We start from the raw sequence: 20,839 nt of genomic DNA on the forward strand, positions 1-20,839 counted from the left end.
TCAGATACAGTAGTTCCCCTTTATCTGTGGCTTCACTTTCTGTGGTTTCAGTTACCCACAGTCAACTGTGGTCCAAAAATATTAAGTGGAAAATTCCAGAAATAAACAATTCGCAAGTTTCACACTGCGCGCATTCTGAGTCGTGTGATGAAATCTTGCACCATCCTTCTCCATCCCGCCTGGGCAGTGAACCATCCCTTTGTCCAGTGTATCCCACCCATTAGTCACTTAGTAGCCCTCTTGGTTATCAGATCTCCTGTCATGGTATCACAGTGCTTGTGTTCACGGAACCCTTATTTTACTTAATAATGGCCCCAAAGCACAAGACTAGTGATGCTGGCAATTCGGATCTGCCAGAGAAGCTGTAAAGCTCTTCCTTTAAGTGAAAAGGTGAAAGTTCTCAACTTAATAAGGAAAGAAAGAAATTATATTCTGAGGTTGCTAAGATCTACGGTAAAAGAAATTATATTCTGAGGTTGCTAAGATCTATGAATCTTCTATCTGTGAGACTGTGAAGAAGGAAAAGGAAATTTGTGCCAGCTTTGCTGTCGCACCTCAAACCGCAAAAGTTATGGCCACAGCGTGTGATAAGTGCTTAAAGGCATTAAATTTGTACAATAAGATATTTTTTTGGGGGGGGCAGGCCACATTCACATAACTTTTATTACCGTATACTGTTATACTTGTTCTATTTTATTATTAGTTATTGTTGTTAATCTTTTACTGTGCCTAATTTATAAATTAAACTTTATCATTGGTATGTATGTATAGGAAAAAAATACACTATATATAGGGTTAGGTACTATCCATGGTTTCAGGCATCCACTGGGGGTCTTGGAACGTATCCACTCAGATAAAGGGGAACTACTGTAATACATTTCTGTAGTTTCAAGCCATCCATTTTACGGTCTTTTGTTATAGAAGCCCTAGGAAACAAATATAAGTTATAATGTTTTTTTTTTAATATTCTGGATACTAGGCCCTTGTCAGATACATGATTTGCAAATAATTTCTCCAATTCTGTGAGCTGTCTTTTTACTTTCTTGATCGTGTCCTTTAAGGCACAAAATTTTTAAATTTTGATAAAGTCCAATTTATCTATTTTTCCTTTTGTCTCTGTGCTTTTGGTATTGCACTTAAGAAACCATTGCCTAAACCAAGGCTACGAAGATTTACTCCTATGTTTTCTGCAAAGAGGTTTACAGTTTTAGCTCTTACATTTAGGTCTACAATCAATTTTGAGTTAATTTTTTTTTTAAATGTCTTCCATTGTTTTTTTTTTTAAAAAAATTAATTAATTAATTTTTGGTTGCATTGGGTCTTCGTTGCTGTGCGCGGGTGTTCTCTAGTTGCGGCGAGCGGGGGCTACCCTTTGTTGTGGTGCGCGGGCTTCTTCTCTTGTTGCGGAGCACGGGCTCTAGGCGCATGGGCTTCAGTAGTTGTGGCACACAGGCTCAGTAGTTGTGGCTCGCGGGCTCTGGAGCTCAGGCTCAGTAGTTGTGGCGCACAGGCTTAGTTGCTCCGCGGCATGTGGAATCTTCCTGGACCAGGGCTCAAACCCATGTCCCCCGCGTTGGCAGGCGGATTCTTAACCATTGCGCCACCAGGGAAGTCCTGAGTTAATTTTTGTGTATGGCGTGAGGAAGGGATCCACCTTCATTCTTTTGCATGTGGATATCCAGTTGTCCCAGCACCATTTGTTGAAGGGATGTAGAGTTTTTCAGCACTGCTTGTAGGGTTTGAGATGAGGGAGGCATGGGTGAGCAGGACCCAGAGACCTCACTAGCTCCCTCTGCCTCTGCTCCCCACTTCTGAGCAGGCCCCTTCAGCTCCAGGCAGCCAGGCCCTGCCCCTTCCCTTCTGTTGCTGTCTCTCTGAGTCTGAAGGCTCACTGGCTGAGGAAAGTGGGTGGGTCTGGGGTCAGGAGGCTTGTAGGAATGGACTCTGCCGCCTTTTCTTCACTTTTTCAAGTGCTCCCTGCCTTTCCGTGCCTAAGTGTGGAAGAGCAGAGGCGAGGAAGCTGGCTGGGCGCCTGAGTGGCTGTCTACACAGAGGAAACGAGTCACCCGAGGGGTGGGACAGCCCAGCTGTTTTGTTAAGTGCCACCAACGTCATCCTGATGTTGCTATTTCCAACGCCTAAATTAAGACTGCCCTCCCTGCTCCTGCAGACAGGGAATCGGGGAGCAGGGCAGGAGCTGCCCAGAATGGCCGGAAGGATTGGTTTGGACAGTTTAGTCCATTCAGATGCTGCCAGATTCCTTAGGCCGAGAGTGGCGAGTTCTGAGTCAGGAGCTTGGAGGTGGGCTGGGGGTGGGGGGGGGCTCACAGAGCTGGGCCTCCAGAGCTTCCTCCCCAAACCCTCAGATTGGCAGGTGCTTCCTTCTGCCAGTGACAGGACAACGTGTCAATCAGGGTGACTGCTAGGGACCATTCACAACTCAGGATTCTGAACAAAGCCTGTCTAAGTCATCATGACCCAGGGGAACTCCCCAGGGAAAATGGGCTGGAAGAGCAATCACATGGCTGTCCAGGCAGCCTCCTGGAGCCTGGCACACACACCTGGGAAACCCTGCAACTTTCCAGCCCCGGATAATGGCCCTAATGGGAGAGACCATTAAGACCACTCTCCCTTAAGACTCAGCTCAGGGGTCATCCATCGCCTTCTCCTGGAAGCTGTCCTTACTCACCCTCAGCCTACACCCCCTCCTACCCACCCCCAGCTGGGTTTGGGACCCCTTCTGGGCTCCAATGGCATTCTGTGTTTACCCCCATCCTAGCACCTACAAAGCTGTTTGGAATGGTCATTCTTCTTTGTGCCTGGCACAGAGTTATAAAAGATGAGGGAATACACCTTGACTATCCAAATATCTTTAACATAAAATAACAAGGATGGGATGAGGAAACAAGGAAGGAGACAGATGTGGATTTTGAGATGGTGTACGCTCACAGGTGAGGGCCTCTCTCTCCTTGGAGGAGAGGGAGGCTGCTAGGAAATGTTCACACCTGGTCCAGTGGCCACAGGCTGGCCACCAGGAAGTGATACTCTAGGGAAAACCTTTTGTTCTCTTAAGCAATAGAGAAAAACAGCAGGAATACTGGGGTCCTTGGAGCTTCTGCACATGGGCCTGGACTGAGCTCTAGAGCTGTGCCCCCCTCCAGGACCCTCAGTTATTACATGGAGCGGGGGAGAGGGCAGCACACCACTGTTTCCCCTGCCCCACTAAACCTTCCTGCCTCCTGCTCACTCAGGGTCCCATATCTGGCCCGTTCCCTGCCCCTTTAACAGTGGGGGGAAATCACCAATGACCAAGGATCTAAGCCAGAGCAGCACCTGCCACCAGGACCCAAGACAGAAGAATGCCACTTGGAGTTACTACAGGGACCAGGACACTGTGTACAACAGCTAAATCCCAGAGAGGGGTCTGGCAGAGGAGTGAGATGTCAGGTCTCTGGACCACTTTCAAAAAATCCCTTTTGTTCAGTCTGTCCTCATTATGTCAGGCAAAGGGACTGCCTGTACCCGCTCCTGGGGGAGGGGACCACATGCCAGAGGCCAGTGGTTCATAAGGGCAGTGATTAGGGCCAAGTCTTAGAATTCAGACTGTCCTCTGGGAGTTAAACTGAGAAACCAACTCACCACCTTCCGGATGCCACATAGGCAGAGTCACCCTAGTTTCCCCACTCCTGTCCTTCCCAGCACTTATCACAAGTGTAATTATGATGCAGATAGTTAATTGTCTAACATAGTGTCTGTCCCCAAGGAGCACAGCCTTTGTCCTGTTCCATCGCTGTACCAAGTGTAGTGCTTGGCCCATAGCTGGGGCTTTTAATTAAATTAATTAAAAACAAATTTTTAAAGAAAGATTGAATGGCTCTCGGGATTATAAAACTTGATAGTGACTCCCTCCCCCCCATAAAGTGTCAGATAAAGAGCAGTGACTAAATGACAGAAGCATAGAAAGATGAGAATCACGGGGCAGCACAGTGACTATCTCCTGAGAAGGGAATGGATGGACCCACAGCTCCCCTCTAGAGACAGACTCTGGGAGGGGCGAGTACCCGAGGTTCTCACGCTGAACTCGGCACCCGGTGCTTCGATTCCATGGTCCCCAAGCAACCCTGCAGCAACCAGACTCCCCTGATGCCGGCCAGGAGGCGGAGGGTGACCTGGTCAGACCAACCTGCCTGCCCCAGGCACCTGGTGGAGCACTTCTCAGTGTAAACTTACAAGCTGGCGTCTCGGGATTCTCTGGACAATGTGAGAACTATTCATTGATACCTATGCTTTCCCAGGTACAGTGCTCAGAGCTGACAATATAGAAGTGAACGTGGGACTTCCCTGGTGGCGCAGTGGTTAAGACTCCACGCTCCCAATGTAGAGGCCCCGGGTTCGATCCTTGGTCGGGGAACTAGATCCCACATGCATGCTGCAACTAAGAGTTTGCATGCCACAACTAAGGATCTGGCAAGCCACAACTAAGGAGTCTGCCTGCCGCAACTAAGACCCGGTGCAACCAAATAAGTAAATAAAATGAATATTAAAAAAAAGAAGTGAACAGACATGGTCTTTCGTATCATGGAGCTAATATCCTGGACAGAAATACAGGAAATAAACACGTAGACAATGAAAGCGATAACAGAATCTAACCTAGTGATGAGTGTCATAAAGTGAAGCAGGTAAATGGGAAAGACAGTCATTGGGGATGGTGCTTTTGAAACAGGGTGGTCAGGGAAGGCTGAAACGACAGTGAGGAAAAGCAGTGAGTCGGGAAATGGTCCAGGCAGGGGGAACAGCAAATGTAAAAGCTGGGGCTGGAAGGAGCGGGCTTTGGGAGCAGCTGCACGGAGGCAGTGCGGGGGTGGAGGTCGTGGGGACCGTCAAAGCTTGGTGAGCAGAGGAGGAGTCTTGTTGACGAGGTAAGCTGTTCTGTCCATCAGCTCTAGGACCCTGATAAGATAGGACGTCGGAGCCAGCAAAGCAGAAGCCAGACCCTCAACAGGAGTGAACTCACCACAGTCAAGGCCACGCTGGGGAGCCCTGTTGCGGCCCTCAGCCACTGTCCACAAGGGACATCCCTTTCCTCTAGCTCGAGTGGGGGCTTCAGAGCCTTTCTCTTCAACCTTCGGTGTGTGCTGCTGGTTTTATAGTCACAACCTTCTGGGTCTTGTGACATTCTGGGCCTAAAGTCACCTTCAAGATAGCAAAAACTGGGGAACTCCCTGGCGGTCCAGTGGTTAGGACTCGGCGCTTTCACTACGGTGGCCCGGGTTTAATCCCTGGTCGGGGAACTAAGATCCCGCAAGCTGCAAGGCCCGGCGCCCCACCCCCCCCCCCAAAAAAGAGAGCAAAAACTGAGAGTCTGACCCACACTTACACAGTTCCATGATTTACACAGTCATACTCGATAAATGGTACTAAGTCAATCAGATGTCCATTTGGAAAACACCTACCTCACACCATATACAAAAACGAATCCCAGATGAATCATAAACCTAATTGTAAAAGGTAAAATACGAAAGCTTCTAGAAGAAAATACAGGGATTTCCACAGCCTTGGGGTAGACAAAGATATTAAAAATAGACACAAAACACATTGATCGAAAACAAAAAGACTGATAAATTGAAGTTCATTAAAGCTAAGAACTTCTGGGACTTCCCTGGTGGTCCAGTGGGTAAGACTTCGAGCTCCCAATGCAGGGGGCCTGGGTTTGATCCCTGGTTGGGGAATTAGATGCTGCATGCATGCCACAACTAAGAAGTCCACATGCTGCGACTAAAAATCCCACATGCCACAATGAAGACCCCACGTGCCGCAACTAAGACCTGGCGCAGCCAAAGTAAATAAACAAATAAATAATTTTTAAAAATTAAGAACTTCTGTTCAACAAAAGATACCACTAAGAGATTTAAAAGGCAGGGCTTCTCTGGTGGCGCAGTGGCAACTAAGCCCGTGCGCCACAACTACTGAGCCTGCGCATCTGGAGCCTGTGCTCCGCAACAAGAGAGGCCGCAATAGTGAGAGGCCTGCGTGCCGCGATGAAGAGTGGCCCCCGCTCGCTGCAACTAGAGAAAGCCCTCGTGCAGAAACGAAGACCCAACACAGCCAAAAATAAGTAAATAAATGAATAAATAAATAAATAAGAAAAATATGAAAAAAAAAGAGATTTAAAAGGCCAGCCATAGACTGTAAGAAGATATTTGCTATATACATATATTTTTCTCCAGTAAAAGACACATCTACAGTATATAAAGAGCCCCTACAAATCAATAAGGAAAACACATACAACTCAATTTAAGAATGAGACAATTGTAGTGAGGTGGATGGACTTAGAGTCTGTCATACAGAATGAAGTAAGTCAGAAAGAGAAAAACAAATACCGTATACTAACACGTATATATGGAATCTAAAAAAAAAAGTGGTTCTGAAGAACCTAGGGGCAGGACAGGAATAAAGACGCAGACGTAGAGAATGGACTTGAGGACACGGGGAGGGGGAAGGGTAAGCTGGGACGAAGTGAGAGAGTGGCATGGACTTATAAATACTACCAAATGTAAAATAGATAGCTAGTGGGAAGCAGCCACAGAGCACAGGGAGATCAGCTTGCTGCTTTGTGACCACCTAGAGGGGTGGGATAGGGAGGGTGGGAGAGAGATGCAAGAGGGAGGAGATATGGGGATATATGTATATGTATAGCTTATTCACTTTGTTATAAAGCAGAAACTAACACACCACTGTAAAGCAATTATACTCCAATAAAGATGTTAAAAAAAAAAAAAGAATGAGACAATGACTTTAAAGGATGCTTCCACAAAGCAAATGAAAAGGTATCAATATCATTAGTCATCAGCGAAATGCAAATTAAAACCACCGTGAGATACCACTACACACCTACTAGAGTGGCCAAAATGTAAAAGATTGATAATACCATTGACTATGATAAATAGCAATGAAAATGCTCGTATATTGCTACTGTGAGTATAAGTTAGCACAAGCACTTTAGAAAACTGTTTGGCAGTATCTATTAGAGCTAAACATATGCCTACCCAGTGACCTAGCAATTCCATTCTTAGACGTACACCCAGAAATGAGTACACAGGTTCACTGAAAGGTAAGTACAAGAATGCTCATAGCTGCTTTCTTCATAATAGCCCAAACCTGAAAACAAGCCAAACGTCTGTTAATGGGAGAATGGATAACTATGGTGTGATATATTCTTACAGTGGAATACTACAGAACAATGGAAAAGAACAAACTAGAGCTTCAGGCTACAGGTACAGATGAATCTCACAGACATAGTGTTCAGTGAAAGAAGGAAAAGAGTACATACTGTATGATTCCATCTATATGAAGTTCAACAACAGGACAAACTTTATGGACTAGAAGTCAGAATGGTGGTTTCCTCTGGAGCAGGGCAGTGAGTGGGAGAAGGCATGAGGGAAACTTCTGGTGGCTGGAAATGTTCTGTCTCTTGATCTGGATGGTGGTTACAGAGTGTATATGATATATAATTATTCACTGAGGTGTACACTGAGGCTCTGGGTACTTTAAATACACCATTCCTCAAAAAAATTTTTAAAGGGGAAAAGTGGGACAATTCAATGGGGAAATAATAGTCTTTTCAACAAATGGTGCTCATACAGCTGTATAGCCACATGCAAAAAAATGAAGTTAGATCATAGATTTAAATGTAAGAGATGAAACTGTAAAATTTTTAGAACACATGGGAGTAAATCTTCATGACCTTGGATTAGGAAATGAGTACTTAGATATGACACCAAAAGCACAAGTGACAAAAGAAAAGACAGACAACAACAAGATTTAAAACTTTTATGCTTCAAATGATATAATCAAGAAAGTGAAAAGACAACCCGCAGAATGGGAGAAAAATTTGCAAATCATTTATCTAATAAGTGTCCAGAATATATAAAGAACTATAACTCAATTTATTAAATAACCTAATTTAAGAATGGGCAGGGACTTCCCTGGTGGCGCAGTGGATAAGACTCCACGCTCCCAATACTGGGGGCCCGGGTTTGACCCCTGGTGGGGGAACTAGATCTCACATGCACGCCACAACTAAGAGTTCACATGCCACAACTAAGAAGCCCGCCTGCCACAACTAAGACCCAGCGCAACCAAATAAATAAATAAATAAATATTAAAAAGAAAAAAGTCTGTGACAACTGTAATCTGTTAAAAAAAAAAAAAAGAATGGGCAAATGTGTTTTTTATTTGGGGGGGGGGTTATTTATTTATTTATTTATTTATGGCTGTGTTGGGTCTTCGTTTCTGTGCAAGGGCTTTCTCTAGTTGCGGCAAGTGGGGGCCACTCTTCATCGCGGTGCGCGGGCCTCTCATTATCGCGGCCTCTCTTGTTGTGGAGCACAGGCTCCAGACGCGCAGGCTCAGTAATTGTGGCTCACGGGCCTAGTTGCTCCGCGGCATGTGGGATCTTCCCAGACCAGGGCTCGAACCCATGTCCCCTGCATTGGCAGGCAGATTCTCAACCACTGCGTCACCAGGGAAGCCCCTGGGCAAATGTTCTGAATGGACATTTCTCCACAGAAAACACAAAAATGGCAATAAGCATTTAGATGAAAAGATGCTCAATATCATTAGTCATCAGGGAAATGCAAATCAAAACCATAATGAGATACCACTTGTCACCCACTAGGATGGCTATAATAAAAGCAAAAACAAAAAAAAACAGACAGTAAGAACTCTTGGTGAGGATGTAGAGGAATGCACTGCTGGTTGAAATATAAAACAAGGCAGCTGCTCTTGGCAGTTCCTCAAAAGGTTAAATATAGTTACCATATGATCCCAAAATTCTACTTCAAGGTATGCATCCAAAAAAGTTAAAAACATACGTCCAAGCAAAAAATTATACATGAATGTTCATAGTAGCATTATTCATAATAGCCAAAAAGTAGGAAAAACGCCAATGTTCATTAACTTATTAATGGATAAGTAAAATGTGATACATCCATATAATGAAATCTACAATGGGATACTGCTCAGCAATGAGAAGGAATGAAGTACTGATACAGGCCACAACATGGATGAAACATTTTGCTAATTGAAAGAAGCCAATCACAAATGTCACATATTATATGATTCCATTTATGTAAAATGTCCAGAACAGGCAAATCTATAGACAAAGGAGATTAGTGGTTACCAGGGGTTGAGGGGGGTGAGGTAGGAGGGGAAAGGGACAGGAGTGATTGCTAATGGGTAGAGGGTTTCTTTTACGCGAGATGAAAATGTTTTAAAATTAGACTGTGGTGATGGTTGTACAACTCTGTGAATGTACTAAAAAAATTGAATTATACACTTTAATTAGGTAAATTGTATGGTATGTGAATTATATCACAATAAAGCTGTTAAAAAAAGAGGGTGGATATGCCTCTTCTATAGTCTATTTCATGGCGCTGGCCCATCCTGAGTTATAGGATCTGGAAGCTACAGGCCAAAGGAGAGATGTGTGTGGGGAACTGAAAGAGCAAGACTATATCCCCAACACAAGCCCCAGACAGCAGCTAGGATGAGCTCTGGGTTTTATGGGTCTGTGTCCACGTGCACTCCAATTCCTACTTCTGCTTTTCACGACCCAAGAGCAAATGTGAAATGGCACAAGACCTTGGGTTCACAGCTTGACTCTTGCTTCCCGGGGCCCACAGTTCCAGCCTCTACCCTCGGGGCTCTCTCCAGGACAGACCCAGGGCTGGCTTCCTCGGGTCATCAACACACTGGATTGGCTTATTCTAGAATAGTGCTGTCCCACAGAAATACAATGCAAGCCACATAGGTCACCTTAAATGTTCTAGTAGCCACATTTTACAAAGTTAAAAAAAACAGGTGAAATTAATTTTAATAATATATTTTATTTAAAATACATATTTTAAATGTTTTCATTTTAACATGACCAATAACCAAATTATGAATGAGACATTTTACATTCTTTTTTTCCTACTAAGCCTTCAAAATCCAGTGTTTATTTTACTCAGCTTATCTCAATTTGGAAGAGCCATGTTTTAAGTGCTCCAGAGCCACATGTGGCTAGTGGCTGCCCAAGTGGACAGTGCAGTTCGAAATCTGGTTCGTGTTGCAAAATGAGTATTTTCAAAGCCTGGTGCTTTATGAAAATGTTAATTTAATAATAACAAGTACTGAGGAGGAAACCAAAGCTCAGTGAGGTGAAGTGCCTCACCTAAGGGCATAAGGGCATAACCCCTGAGTGGCAGGGGTTAAGAGAAGAGTCTGCAGTTGGGTGAGAATTAGCTTCTCCACAGGGTCCATGTGCAGATGACAGGAGACACCCATGGGAAGAGATGGGCGCACAGCCCGGCTCACATCCACCACTCACACCCCAAGGAACATTAGCTCCATCATCACAATGCTATTAACACCAAACCGTGCAGGGCGAGAGGCTCAGGGGGAAAAGGCAGAGACCACTCGGGGTCACTAGCTGGAGAAACCCCACACCGCCTCTGAGACATTCACCAACACCCCCCCAAAAAAACCCAGCTTGTACCACTCACCGGACTGGTGGGTGAGGGAACCACAAGGCTCAGCCAAGGTCCATCCGCCTCCGGAGGCTTCTTCTGGCCACTTCCTTGGCCGACTGCTCTGGTCGCCTCCCTCACAGGACTAGGAGGCTGCTGGCCTGAAGTGCTCCCCGAAGGGACAGCTTGGGCACTGGCCGGCTGTGGCCAGCCCAGGGGGCCAGGTGCCTGGGAAAGCGGCTCCTGCTTGTGGTCCCCATCTCGAGTCCCAGGGGATGCTTGGGCGGGGCGGGGCTCTGCAGGTACCTCAAAGTGCAGGGGTGTGCTGGTGTCCAGGCCGCGGAGGGCGAGCAAGGCCTGCAGTGGGGGAACCTCCGTTTCTTGGCTCAGTCTGTCGGTTGGCACAGAGTTTACCTGGGCTTTGCTGAATTCCGACAACACCCTGTAAGTTTTTAAACAAAGAAACCTGTGTGACGGGGTTGTCAGCTGGAATGCCCAAGGCTAAGTGGAAAACTGCTGTTTTGTGATTGAACAAAAAACAAACCAAAACAATCCCCAACCCCTTAATCATCGCTGCGCTCCCAGCTCACACACACAGACACTCCCAGCAAAGTTGCTCCCCAGCTGGGGCTTGGGCAGGTTGGGTAGGCAGGTGAGTTGTGTGGCCCAGGATCTCAGCTGACAAAGCTCAAAAAGCAGAGAAAAGGACTAGAGGCGAATGGGAACTGACTGCCTTTCACCCTCTGAACAGGCTAACCGTGGGCCTGAAGAGGCGGCTCAGCCAAACAGCTGTGTGGCCGGTCCCTGCCCCAAGGCGGCCTCAGCAGTGCCTCAGTGAACAGCATGTCTCAGAGCTGGGCTCCAAGACTCCGCTCCCTGGGACACGGGCTTGGGTGAAGTGAGGACCGGCTTTGTTCCTGGAACAGTAACTGGGCCGCAGGGTCGGGGTGAGGGGCTGGGTGTGGATCCAGAGAAGCCTCAAATCCCCAGAAGCTGCTGCTGGAGCACGGTGCATACAAGCTGTGCAGCGTGTGTGCCCGTGTACACGGGGTGTGTTCCTGATGGGACTGGCACTTTCTGCCCCTCAGTGGTGTGTCTGGAGCCGGGGGAGCCAATGCCACTGCCTTTGTGTACACACACACACACACACACACACACACAAACATAGTTCTGGGACTTCTGCAATGTGTACTGGCTAGTGGCTGCTCCTCCCTCCCTCTCCTGAGGCTTCCGAGAATCCAAGTTCTGTTTCTGAAGTAAATCTATTTGCTGTCTCCACCTCTGCTTATGAATCCAGTGAGGACATCATAGGCAAATGCAGGTTCTGGTGGCAAGAAAGCTGTCTGGAGCCCAAGAGATCTCACAATCGCACATATCTGCCCTAATGGCTTAGACTGGGTGCAGAAGACACATCAAACTCCCCTTAATGCGGTTATGGAAAAGAGGATTTTAGAACTCAAGTTTTCATGTGATTGTCTTCTACGTGAGCTCTGCTCTTATTTACACCATCATAACCCCAAACAACATTTTAAGTCATTTTAGACATTTAGACAAGAAGAGGTGACCAACCCATGCATTTCTGGGCAACTGATTTTCAACAGAGGTGCTGAGACATTTCAGTGAGAAAAGAATAGTCTTTCAACAAATGGTGCTGGGATAAGTGAATAGTTCCATGCAAAAGAATAAAGTTGGACTCATCTCACACCATATAAAAAAATTAACCCCAAATGGATCAAAGACCTAAAGGTAAGAGCTAAAACTATAAAAGTCTTAGAAGGAAACAAGTGTAAAGCTTCATATCTTTGGATCAGGCAATGGTTTCTTAGATATGACATCTAATGCATAAGTGATTAATAAAAAATATAATAAAAATATTTGCATATAAAATGTGCAAATATTATCATATAGCTGATAAGAGTCTAGTACCCAGAATATACAGAGATCTTACAACTCAACAATAAATAAATAACCCAATTTAAAAACAGGCAAAGGGAGGGACTTCCCTGCTGGTCCAGTGGTTAAGAATCCGCCTTCCAATGCAGGGGACGCGGGTTTGATCCCTGGTCAGGGAACTAAGATCCCACATGCCACGGGGCAACTAAGCCCACGTGCTGCAAGTAGAGAGAAACCTGTGGGCCGCAACAAAGAGCCCACATGCCACAACTAAGACCCGATGCAGCCAAAAATAAATAAATAAATAAATAAACAGTACAGATAAACTGGTTTGCAGGGCAGAAATAGAGACACAGATGTAGAGAACAAACATATGGACACCAAGGGGGGAAAGTGGTGGTGGTGGGGGCACTGGTGGTGGGATGAATTGGGAGATTGGGATTGACATGTATACACTGATATGTATAAAATGGATAACTAATAAGAACCTGCTGTATAAAAAAATAAATAAAATTTAAAAAATATTTTTAAAAAGAAAAAAAGCACAAGGCTTTCAAAAAATAAATAAACAAATAAAAAATAAAAATAGGCAAAGGAAAAAAAAATCAAAGGATTTGAGTAGACATTACTCCAAAGAAGATATACAAATGGCCAATGAAGACATGAAAAAGTGCTCAAAATCATTAGACAATAGTGAAATACAAATCAAAACCACAATGAGATACTACTGTACGCCCAACAGGATGGCTATAATAAAAGAGACAGAGAATAACAAGTACTGGCAAAGATGTGGAGAAATTGGAACACATATACATTATCAGTGGAAATGTGAAATGGTGCAGCCCCTGTGGAAAACATTTGGTAGTTCCTCAGAAAGTTAAATATAGAGTTATCATGGGACTCAGTAATTCTACTCTTAGGTATATACCCAAAAGAATTCAAAACATATGTCCACACAAAATACTTGTAAATGAATGCTCATAGCAACATTATTCATAATAGCCAAAACGTGGGAAAAAATGTCCATTAATTGATGAATAAATAAATTGTAATATATCCATACAATGGAATATTATTTGCCCATGATATGTGCTTATACAACGTGGTTGAACCTTGAAAACATTGTACTAAGTGAAAGAAGGCAGTCACAAAAGGCCACATATTTTATGACTCGATTGATATTAAATGTCCAGAAAAGGTAAATTCATAGCTAATGGGTAAGGGACTTCCTTACAGGGTAATGAAAATGCTCTTGAAGTAGACAGCAGTAGATGTTGAATTCACGACCTTGTGAATATACTGAAAACCACTGAACGGTACGCTTTACAATGGTGAATGTTATGCTATGTGAATCATATCTTGATAAACAAACAGGTGATCTCTCAGAGAAAGGTGTAAATGTGTTTGTGGAATAGTTACGGGGGGGCATTTGCTAACCACTTATATGTGTCCAAACCACGGGGTCCCCTTCTGAAATGAACTAGGGTGTCAGATTTTTAACAAGGTCCTCTGTGAGGTCCCGGCTCCTCATGGGCTCCCGGGAGGTGGTGTGGTGAGTGATTAAAAGCAGGGGCTCCCAAGTCCACCTGGCCTTGGTTAACACACGGCTGTGGGCCCCACAATGTGAACATTAAGTTCATGGACTTAATTCCCTTATCTGGAAAATGGATGTGGTACCAGCACCCATCTTTTATGACTGTGACAAAGATTAAATGATATAATACAGGTAAAGTGCTTAGCACAGTGTCTGGCACAAAGTGATCAATAAATGTTAACTTCATTATCACTGATAAGACTGCTTAGCCTCCGTGTACACAAACATAAACATGTAAGGGAAGGAACAGATTTACTGAAATACTCACTAGCATTACCAAAACAGTTATCAATTAGAAGTGAATCCTAACCTGCAAGAAAGATTTTAATGACAAGCGTAGACTGGGTATTAGAACAAGTGAGTGACTTAATGCTTAGAGAAATGTCACCAAACAGCAAGAAGCTTGGGTGATCCATTAGAGCTTCTGTCAAATCAAAACCAAGGTCAAGGGGAATTCCTTGGCAGTCCAGTGGTTAGGACTCTGCAATTCCATTGAAGGGGGCATGGGTTCAATCCCTGGTCAGGGAACTAAGATCCTGCAAGCTGTAGGGCATGGCCAAACCCCCCCCCCAAAAAAAAACCCAGGTCAGGGTGAAATGAAGCTCACAGAGCTTCACCAGAATTGGTGAAGGACCCAGTGAGAATAAGAGAGACACGTACATCAAGTGGAAAAAAGAGCTAGAGATGAGATTTTGAAGGAAAGGCAAAAGAAAGAACATTTTTAAAAACTTTGAGGAAAATGAAACATAGAAATGAAACTGGGGGGGGGGGGGCGGAAAAGGAAAAGAAATGAAACTGAAACCACTACAGTCCTTCCACTTTGGTCTGGTTCAGGGCCGTGTTTCCCAAAACCTTTCTATTCGAAAATTGTTTGTTTTTTTTTTTGGCTGCGCCGCCCGGCATGTGGAATCTTAGTTCCCCGACCAGGGATTGAACCCAGGCCCCCCCTGCATTGGAAGCACGGAGTCTTAACCACTGGACTGCCAGGGAAGTCCTCTATTCAAACATTTTAAACTTTGTGCTTTCATTTAGAGAACAATCTGGAAAAAAAGTATATGTATTATAAATACTTATGTACGAAGTAAATTAAAAGCATGGCCTGGAGAATCTGAATGGCCACCTTATAAAGTACCCCTGACAAGTGATCCTGAGCCTGCGGTTTTCCTCAACATGCGGACTGTTGTGTTGGTGATACACAGTACTATTTGGCAGTCAAGGGCCACTAATAAAAGCAAAGAGGTGGGCTGCACATGCTAAGAATCATTTCCCCCAAGGGAAGGCCTCATGACAATGACCTCTGACAAATATTACTAACCAAGGTTTTGCAGCAGTGTATGTGAGGACAAGCAGTAGGAGAACGGATGTCACAGGTACACAGTAGTAAAATGACACCACCACCCAGTGAGCATGCATGCTGTGCCAGACACTGCTCTAAGCATTTGACAGATCTAAATTCATTTCATCTCCCCAGCATTCCTTTGAAGCATTCTTCCCCATTTTACAGATGAGGACATCAAGGTCAGAAAGGTTGAGTAACTTGCCCGAGATGGCAAAGCTGGTTGATGGAGGGCTCAGGCAGTCCGGCTCCTGAGTCCACACTTTTTACCACTAGACTGTACTTATGCTTCTCAGTGATATAATTATAATTCAGACCTAATGAACACAAAAGAAGCTGTGTGGGGCAGTCGATCCTCTCTTCACAAGGCAAACTGTAATTTGGCTTCTGCAAAACATTAATAAGTTTCATTTGGAATGTTATGGGTTTTGCACTTCATGTTTAAGTTGTAGATTTTTTCTTTTTTTTTGGCCGCACCGAGAGGCTTGTGGGATCTTAGTTCCCTGACCAGGGATTGAACCTGGGCCCTGGCAGTGAAAGCGCAGAGTCCTAACCACTGGACCACTAGGGAATTCCCAGTTTGTAGATGTTTTGATTTTATAGTTGCAAGAGTTTTAAGCACAACGTGTTTATGCCTAATTTTAAGTTATATACATTTAAGTAACACAACAACTTAAGCAAACTCTTACGTGTTGGTGAGAATCTTTACCCTTAAAACATATACTCTGAGGAACGCTGCTCTCTGTGAATGCTCCAAGACAAACTTCCAGCCCAGCTCTAAGAATGATGGTGCTGGCTGCGTGCATGTGTGTGTGTGTGTGTGTGTGTGGTGTCTGCCACTTCCTCACATCACTGTCCAGTGTTGGTCTGTACATCCTGACCCTCTTCCCTTGAGTTCCCCTGGAATACACAGGACAACACTTCCCATGCAGAGTGGATGGCCACTGATTCAGTGACCTTAAGCTGGAATTTTCCAATCACAAGACTCATGAAAGATAAAGGCAAGGCACATGACAAAGAGAAGGCTGGCTGGTCTGCGGGAGGAGGGAGAGACAACCAAGGGCTAAGACAGGTGACTGAGCCTCAGTCACGCCACGGGCCCAGCCATCTCTGGGGCGGGGGCTGCTCCTTCACAGCACGTTATATCTAATCCTTCCGTTTGACATGTGAAAATTCTATCTGATGTGCTCCATGTTCGGAGGCCATTTCTGGGAACTACCAGACATTCTTATGTGTGCATCTCACTCATGGGTATCTCACCTGATTCTCAAACAGCCCTATGAGGGAATTTCCATTTTAAAGATGAAGAAACCGTAAAATAGGTAACTAGTAAGGACCTACTGTAGAGCACAGGGAACTCTACTCAATATTCTGTAATGACCTATATGGGAAAAGAATCTAAAAATGAGTGGATATAAGTATATGTATAACTGAATCACTTTGCTGTACAGCAGAAACTGAAACAACATTGTAAATCAACTCTACTCCAATAAAAATTAAAAAAAAAAAAAAGAAAAAGATGAAGAAACAGAACCTCAAAAAGAGTTAGCCATGTACAAGACATTACTGGGCTTGTAGGTGGTGGAACGGGGCTTGAAACTAGATCTGCTCCAGGGCCAGTCCATGACACCCAATCCTGGTGTGATTCCCACACCGGGTGAGAGCCCTGTAAAGACCTGAACCAAGGTGGGGGGAAGGGTGGGGAACAGCAGGAGTGGAAAGGTCCTAAACACAGCTGATGTAACACAGGTCCTACTAGAGGAAATGCTTCAGAGACGGCTACCATTTTTTACCTATGAGACGAGCAAACTTCCAAAAGTTTGATAATACCTTCTGTTGACAAGGCTGAGAGGACACAAGCACAACCCTGATAGAGTGCAAATAGGCAATATCTGTGAAAATTACAAATTAATTTATTCCTTGGCTCAGCAATTTTGCTTCTGGGAATTTACTGAACAGAGATAGCTTGCGTAGGCCTAAAGGACCACATACACAGGTTATTTATAGAAACACTGAACTCCAATGTCCATTAAACTCAGGGCTGATTCAATAAACTAAGGTACATTCATACAATGGAAAAATCTGTAATAGGAAAAAAAAAAAAGAAGCTCTGATATGAAAAGATCTCCCAAACAAGGTATAGAATAATGTATTTATAATTTATACTAGCTTTCATGGAAAGAAAGGAATAAGAAATAAGAAAGATAATAACCTATAAGGGAAAAGAATCTGAAAAACAATATATTTTTTATATATATATAACAATATGTTATATATATATTTATTTATATATATATTATATATATATAACATATTTATATATGTGTATAAATAACTGAATTACTGTGCTGTACACCTGAAACTAACACAACATTGTAAATCAACTATACTTCAATTTAAAAAATAAAGAAAGAAGAAAGAAAATTCTAAAATTTGTACATTCATATTTGTTATAGATGCATTTAGAAACTGGAAAAATATGCAAGAAATTAATAATTATGGTTACATAAATACAGTGGGAAAGACTTTTCACTGTATATATTTTAGATTTTTTTAAACTATAAAAATATATTATCTATTCAAAAATTAATGTTAAAAAGCCTGAAGGAAGGAAGGCTGTGGCCAGGCTCCCTTCTCCAGTCAAGTTCGTCACTCCATGTCCTCCTCCTCCACACACTTGCTCGTCCCCATTTGTCTGCCACCCCCGTCCTGGCATCACTAAGGTTTTGTGTCCCCCAGAAGGTCTTCTGTGAGGTCCGAGAAGATCACCCTTATGTACTGTGCTTCATTGCACTTTTTTGGAAGTTGTACATAGAGCTCTGAACTATAAGTTTCCTTCTCTCTAGATGAAGACGACAATAATATTTCACACTAAATCTCAGAGAGATTAAATAACTTGTCACAGGTCAACAGGACAGAGCTGGGGCTGGAACCAACTCTGAGCCCCATCTAAATGCATTCTCCCCACTGGCCCCAGTCTGCCTGAAGGTACAGCTCCCAGCAATTCCAGTCCCTGCCCCCTTCGTCTGTCTTTACGCCCTAACAGAGTTCCGTGCTCAGTGACAGGCAATCACACGCCCCAGGAAGGGAGGGAGGGCAAGAGGAAGAGAAGGAAGGAAGGAGAAAGAGAAGGAAGGAAGGAGAAAGAGAGGGAAGGGGTGGGGGAGGGGTACTCACTCTTGCAGAGACAGGTCTGAATCGTCAGCATTTACCGTCCCCAGGTCTGAGTCGCAGGACATGGGCTCCTCGGAACGGTCTGGACTCTTAGAGCCATTCTCTTGGAGCAGGCAGCTGTCAGAGTTGAGGCTGCAAGAGAGCTGGGACGAACTAGCCGTGTCCAGACTGAGGGAGGAGGCCATAAGCCCCCTGTTCCGTCGGATCTTATGGCCCGAGTGCTGGACCTCGATGTCCTCCGAGCCTGAGGAATGGGAGATGGAATCCAGAGACTCCTTCCGCTGTAGTTCCGCTCCAGAGGTAGTGAGGGGGTCGAGCTCCGAGAGCGGGCAGAGCCCGGAGAGGGCCAGCGGGGTGAGCGTCCACTCGTTTAGGATGGCAGACTTGTAGGAGAGCTCGAAGGACAGGGACGTCAGGCCCTGCAGGAAGCTCAGGAGGAACTCGCCCTCCTCGGCGTCCCGGAGCAGGGCCGTGGGCTGGTAGTACTCGCACAAGCGGGCCTGCTCCTGCAGCAGCAGCTTCAGGTAGCACTCCATCAGGCCGTCATTGAGGGCCAGCCGCAGCCAGGCCCGGCAGCGGCCCACGTCCGTGCTCACAAAGATCAGGTGCTCCAATTCCGAGATGATGTGTCTGGGAAGGCGGAGAACGCACGTGCTTCAAGAAACAACTCCAAATCACGGACATGTCATTTTATCCACTGGTTAGCAAGAGCCAGTAACAACGACCGCAAATATACATAGGCATGAAAAACTCCTGGATAACAGCGTTCAAAGGGGAATTTAGAAAGGTTCAGCTCTAACCCCCCAACTTTTTTACGTTTAGTGTCATGAAGGATTGTTGCCATTTTCATGACAACTAACCGTCCGGCCCCTGACATCATCTGCTCATCCAGGACATGTCTGCTAAGCCCCTAAATTTTAGGTTGAGGTCCTTGGAGCTGTGAAGACACAGGGTAAAGTCATGGTCCCTACCCTCGGTCCAGGAAACCGCCTTTCAAGGGCATATTGAGGTGAGCCCTGCTGTTAGCAGAGCTGGGGTGAGGGCTGGGTAATCACCTCTGGGTTGGAGTAAGAAAAACGTCACAGAAAAGGGCAGTATCTGAGCTGGGCCTTGAGGGACTACAAGAGGCAAAGATGGATGGAGAAGCTTTGAGGCACAAGGGACTGACGGAGAAAAAAACATAAAGGGTAGGAAAGCAACAGACTGTAACACGAGTGGGGAGCGCTCCAGTTACAGCACAGGGACGAAGAGCGGGTAATTGGGTTGCAAAGCCAGGTAATGCAGGGCCCTGAGTATCAAACGGGGGAGGCAAAGCGGGGCGATGCTCCCCACACCTGGCGGTGCATCGGAATCACCTGGAGAACTAGGTTAGGATACAGGTTCCAGGGCCCCAGCCAAGTGAAGCAGACCCCAGGCTGGCTGGCATTTGGGAGCCTGTGGGCTACAGGTTTTTGCTCAGGAAAGTGACGTGCTCGCAGCTACGCAGACTTCAGGGTGGGGTGCTCCTACCCAACCCAACCCCACGTGTACCAAACTCAGCTCCTGAATGCCTCGGTCTGATGTAAACGCCCCTCCTCTGACTACCGCCATCCCCTGCACACGTCTCCTCCACGGGAGTGTGGACGGTACTCTGCAGAACCCAGTGATGGAGCTCCGGTCAGCTTAAGCTCAGTAAATGTGGGCTGACTGACCAAAGAAAAGACAGAATGAGATAAGGGGGACAATTAGAAAGGCACTGCCACCCAGGAGTGAGGTAAGAGCCTGAGATAGGGCAGCGGCAGTAGCACGGGAAGGAAGATTAGAGACTGACAAAGGCACCTTCGGGCAGGAGGTGGCATTTAATAGCCCTGAGAGGCACAGTGTCAGCTGCTTGCTCCAAAGCCCAGGCGGTTCAGGGCAGGGCCAGCAAGACAAGTGTCTCAGAGCACACATTCAGAGGCTCTAGCTGGATGCCACTCTTCTTAAAAAAAAAAGAAACAAACCCTACCTTGTTACAAGTATGATACGTAGCACACAGATGTGCAAACATCCTAAGGCAGGGTCAGCAAACTTCTGGAAAGGGCCAGACAGTAAAGATTTCAGGCTTTGCAGGCTGCACAACCTCTGTTGTAACTACCGAATTTGCCAGAGAGTGGTAAAAAGAAGGCTCCTGCTCGTGCTCAGGGCGACCAGCCCAGGGGCTCGATGCTGCCCCAGGCCATGGTCTGAGGGGCTCACTGAGCCCTGGTCTAACATCTCCCCCCCAACCCCGCTTGGTCCACCATCTCCTCTCCGGGACACAGGGCTCTCTGTGTCTTTCCCGCACGGCTGGAGGGAAGAGCCCAGCGTCCCACA

The 20,839-nt window shown here is 45.5% G+C and overlaps 1 protein-coding gene across 2 annotated transcripts in view; it reads right to left on the reverse strand.

Moving 5' to 3' along the window:
* The window catches only part of PLEKHM1 (pleckstrin homology and RUN domain containing M1), a 51,042-nt gene that overhangs the window by 20,016 nt on the left and 10,187 nt on the right, over positions 1 to 20,839 (reverse strand). For both annotated transcript variants that reach the window (XM_059906861.1, XM_059906860.1), the window contains exons 5-6: positions 18,509 to 19,135; positions 10,545 to 10,950 (exon numbers count right to left, since the gene is read on the reverse strand). In XM_059906861.1, the coding sequence (XP_059762844.1) occupies positions 10,545 to 10,950; positions 18,509 to 19,135 (1,033 nt within the window). The remainder of the gene's footprint in view (positions 1 to 10,544; positions 10,951 to 18,508; positions 19,136 to 20,839) is intronic.

Source organism: Balaenoptera ricei, chromosome 20, assembly GCF_028023285.1.
Source record: "Balaenoptera ricei isolate mBalRic1 chromosome 20, mBalRic1.hap2, whole genome shotgun sequence".
Classification (NCBI taxonomy): domain Eukaryota; kingdom Metazoa; phylum Chordata; class Mammalia; order Artiodactyla; family Balaenopteridae; genus Balaenoptera; species Balaenoptera ricei.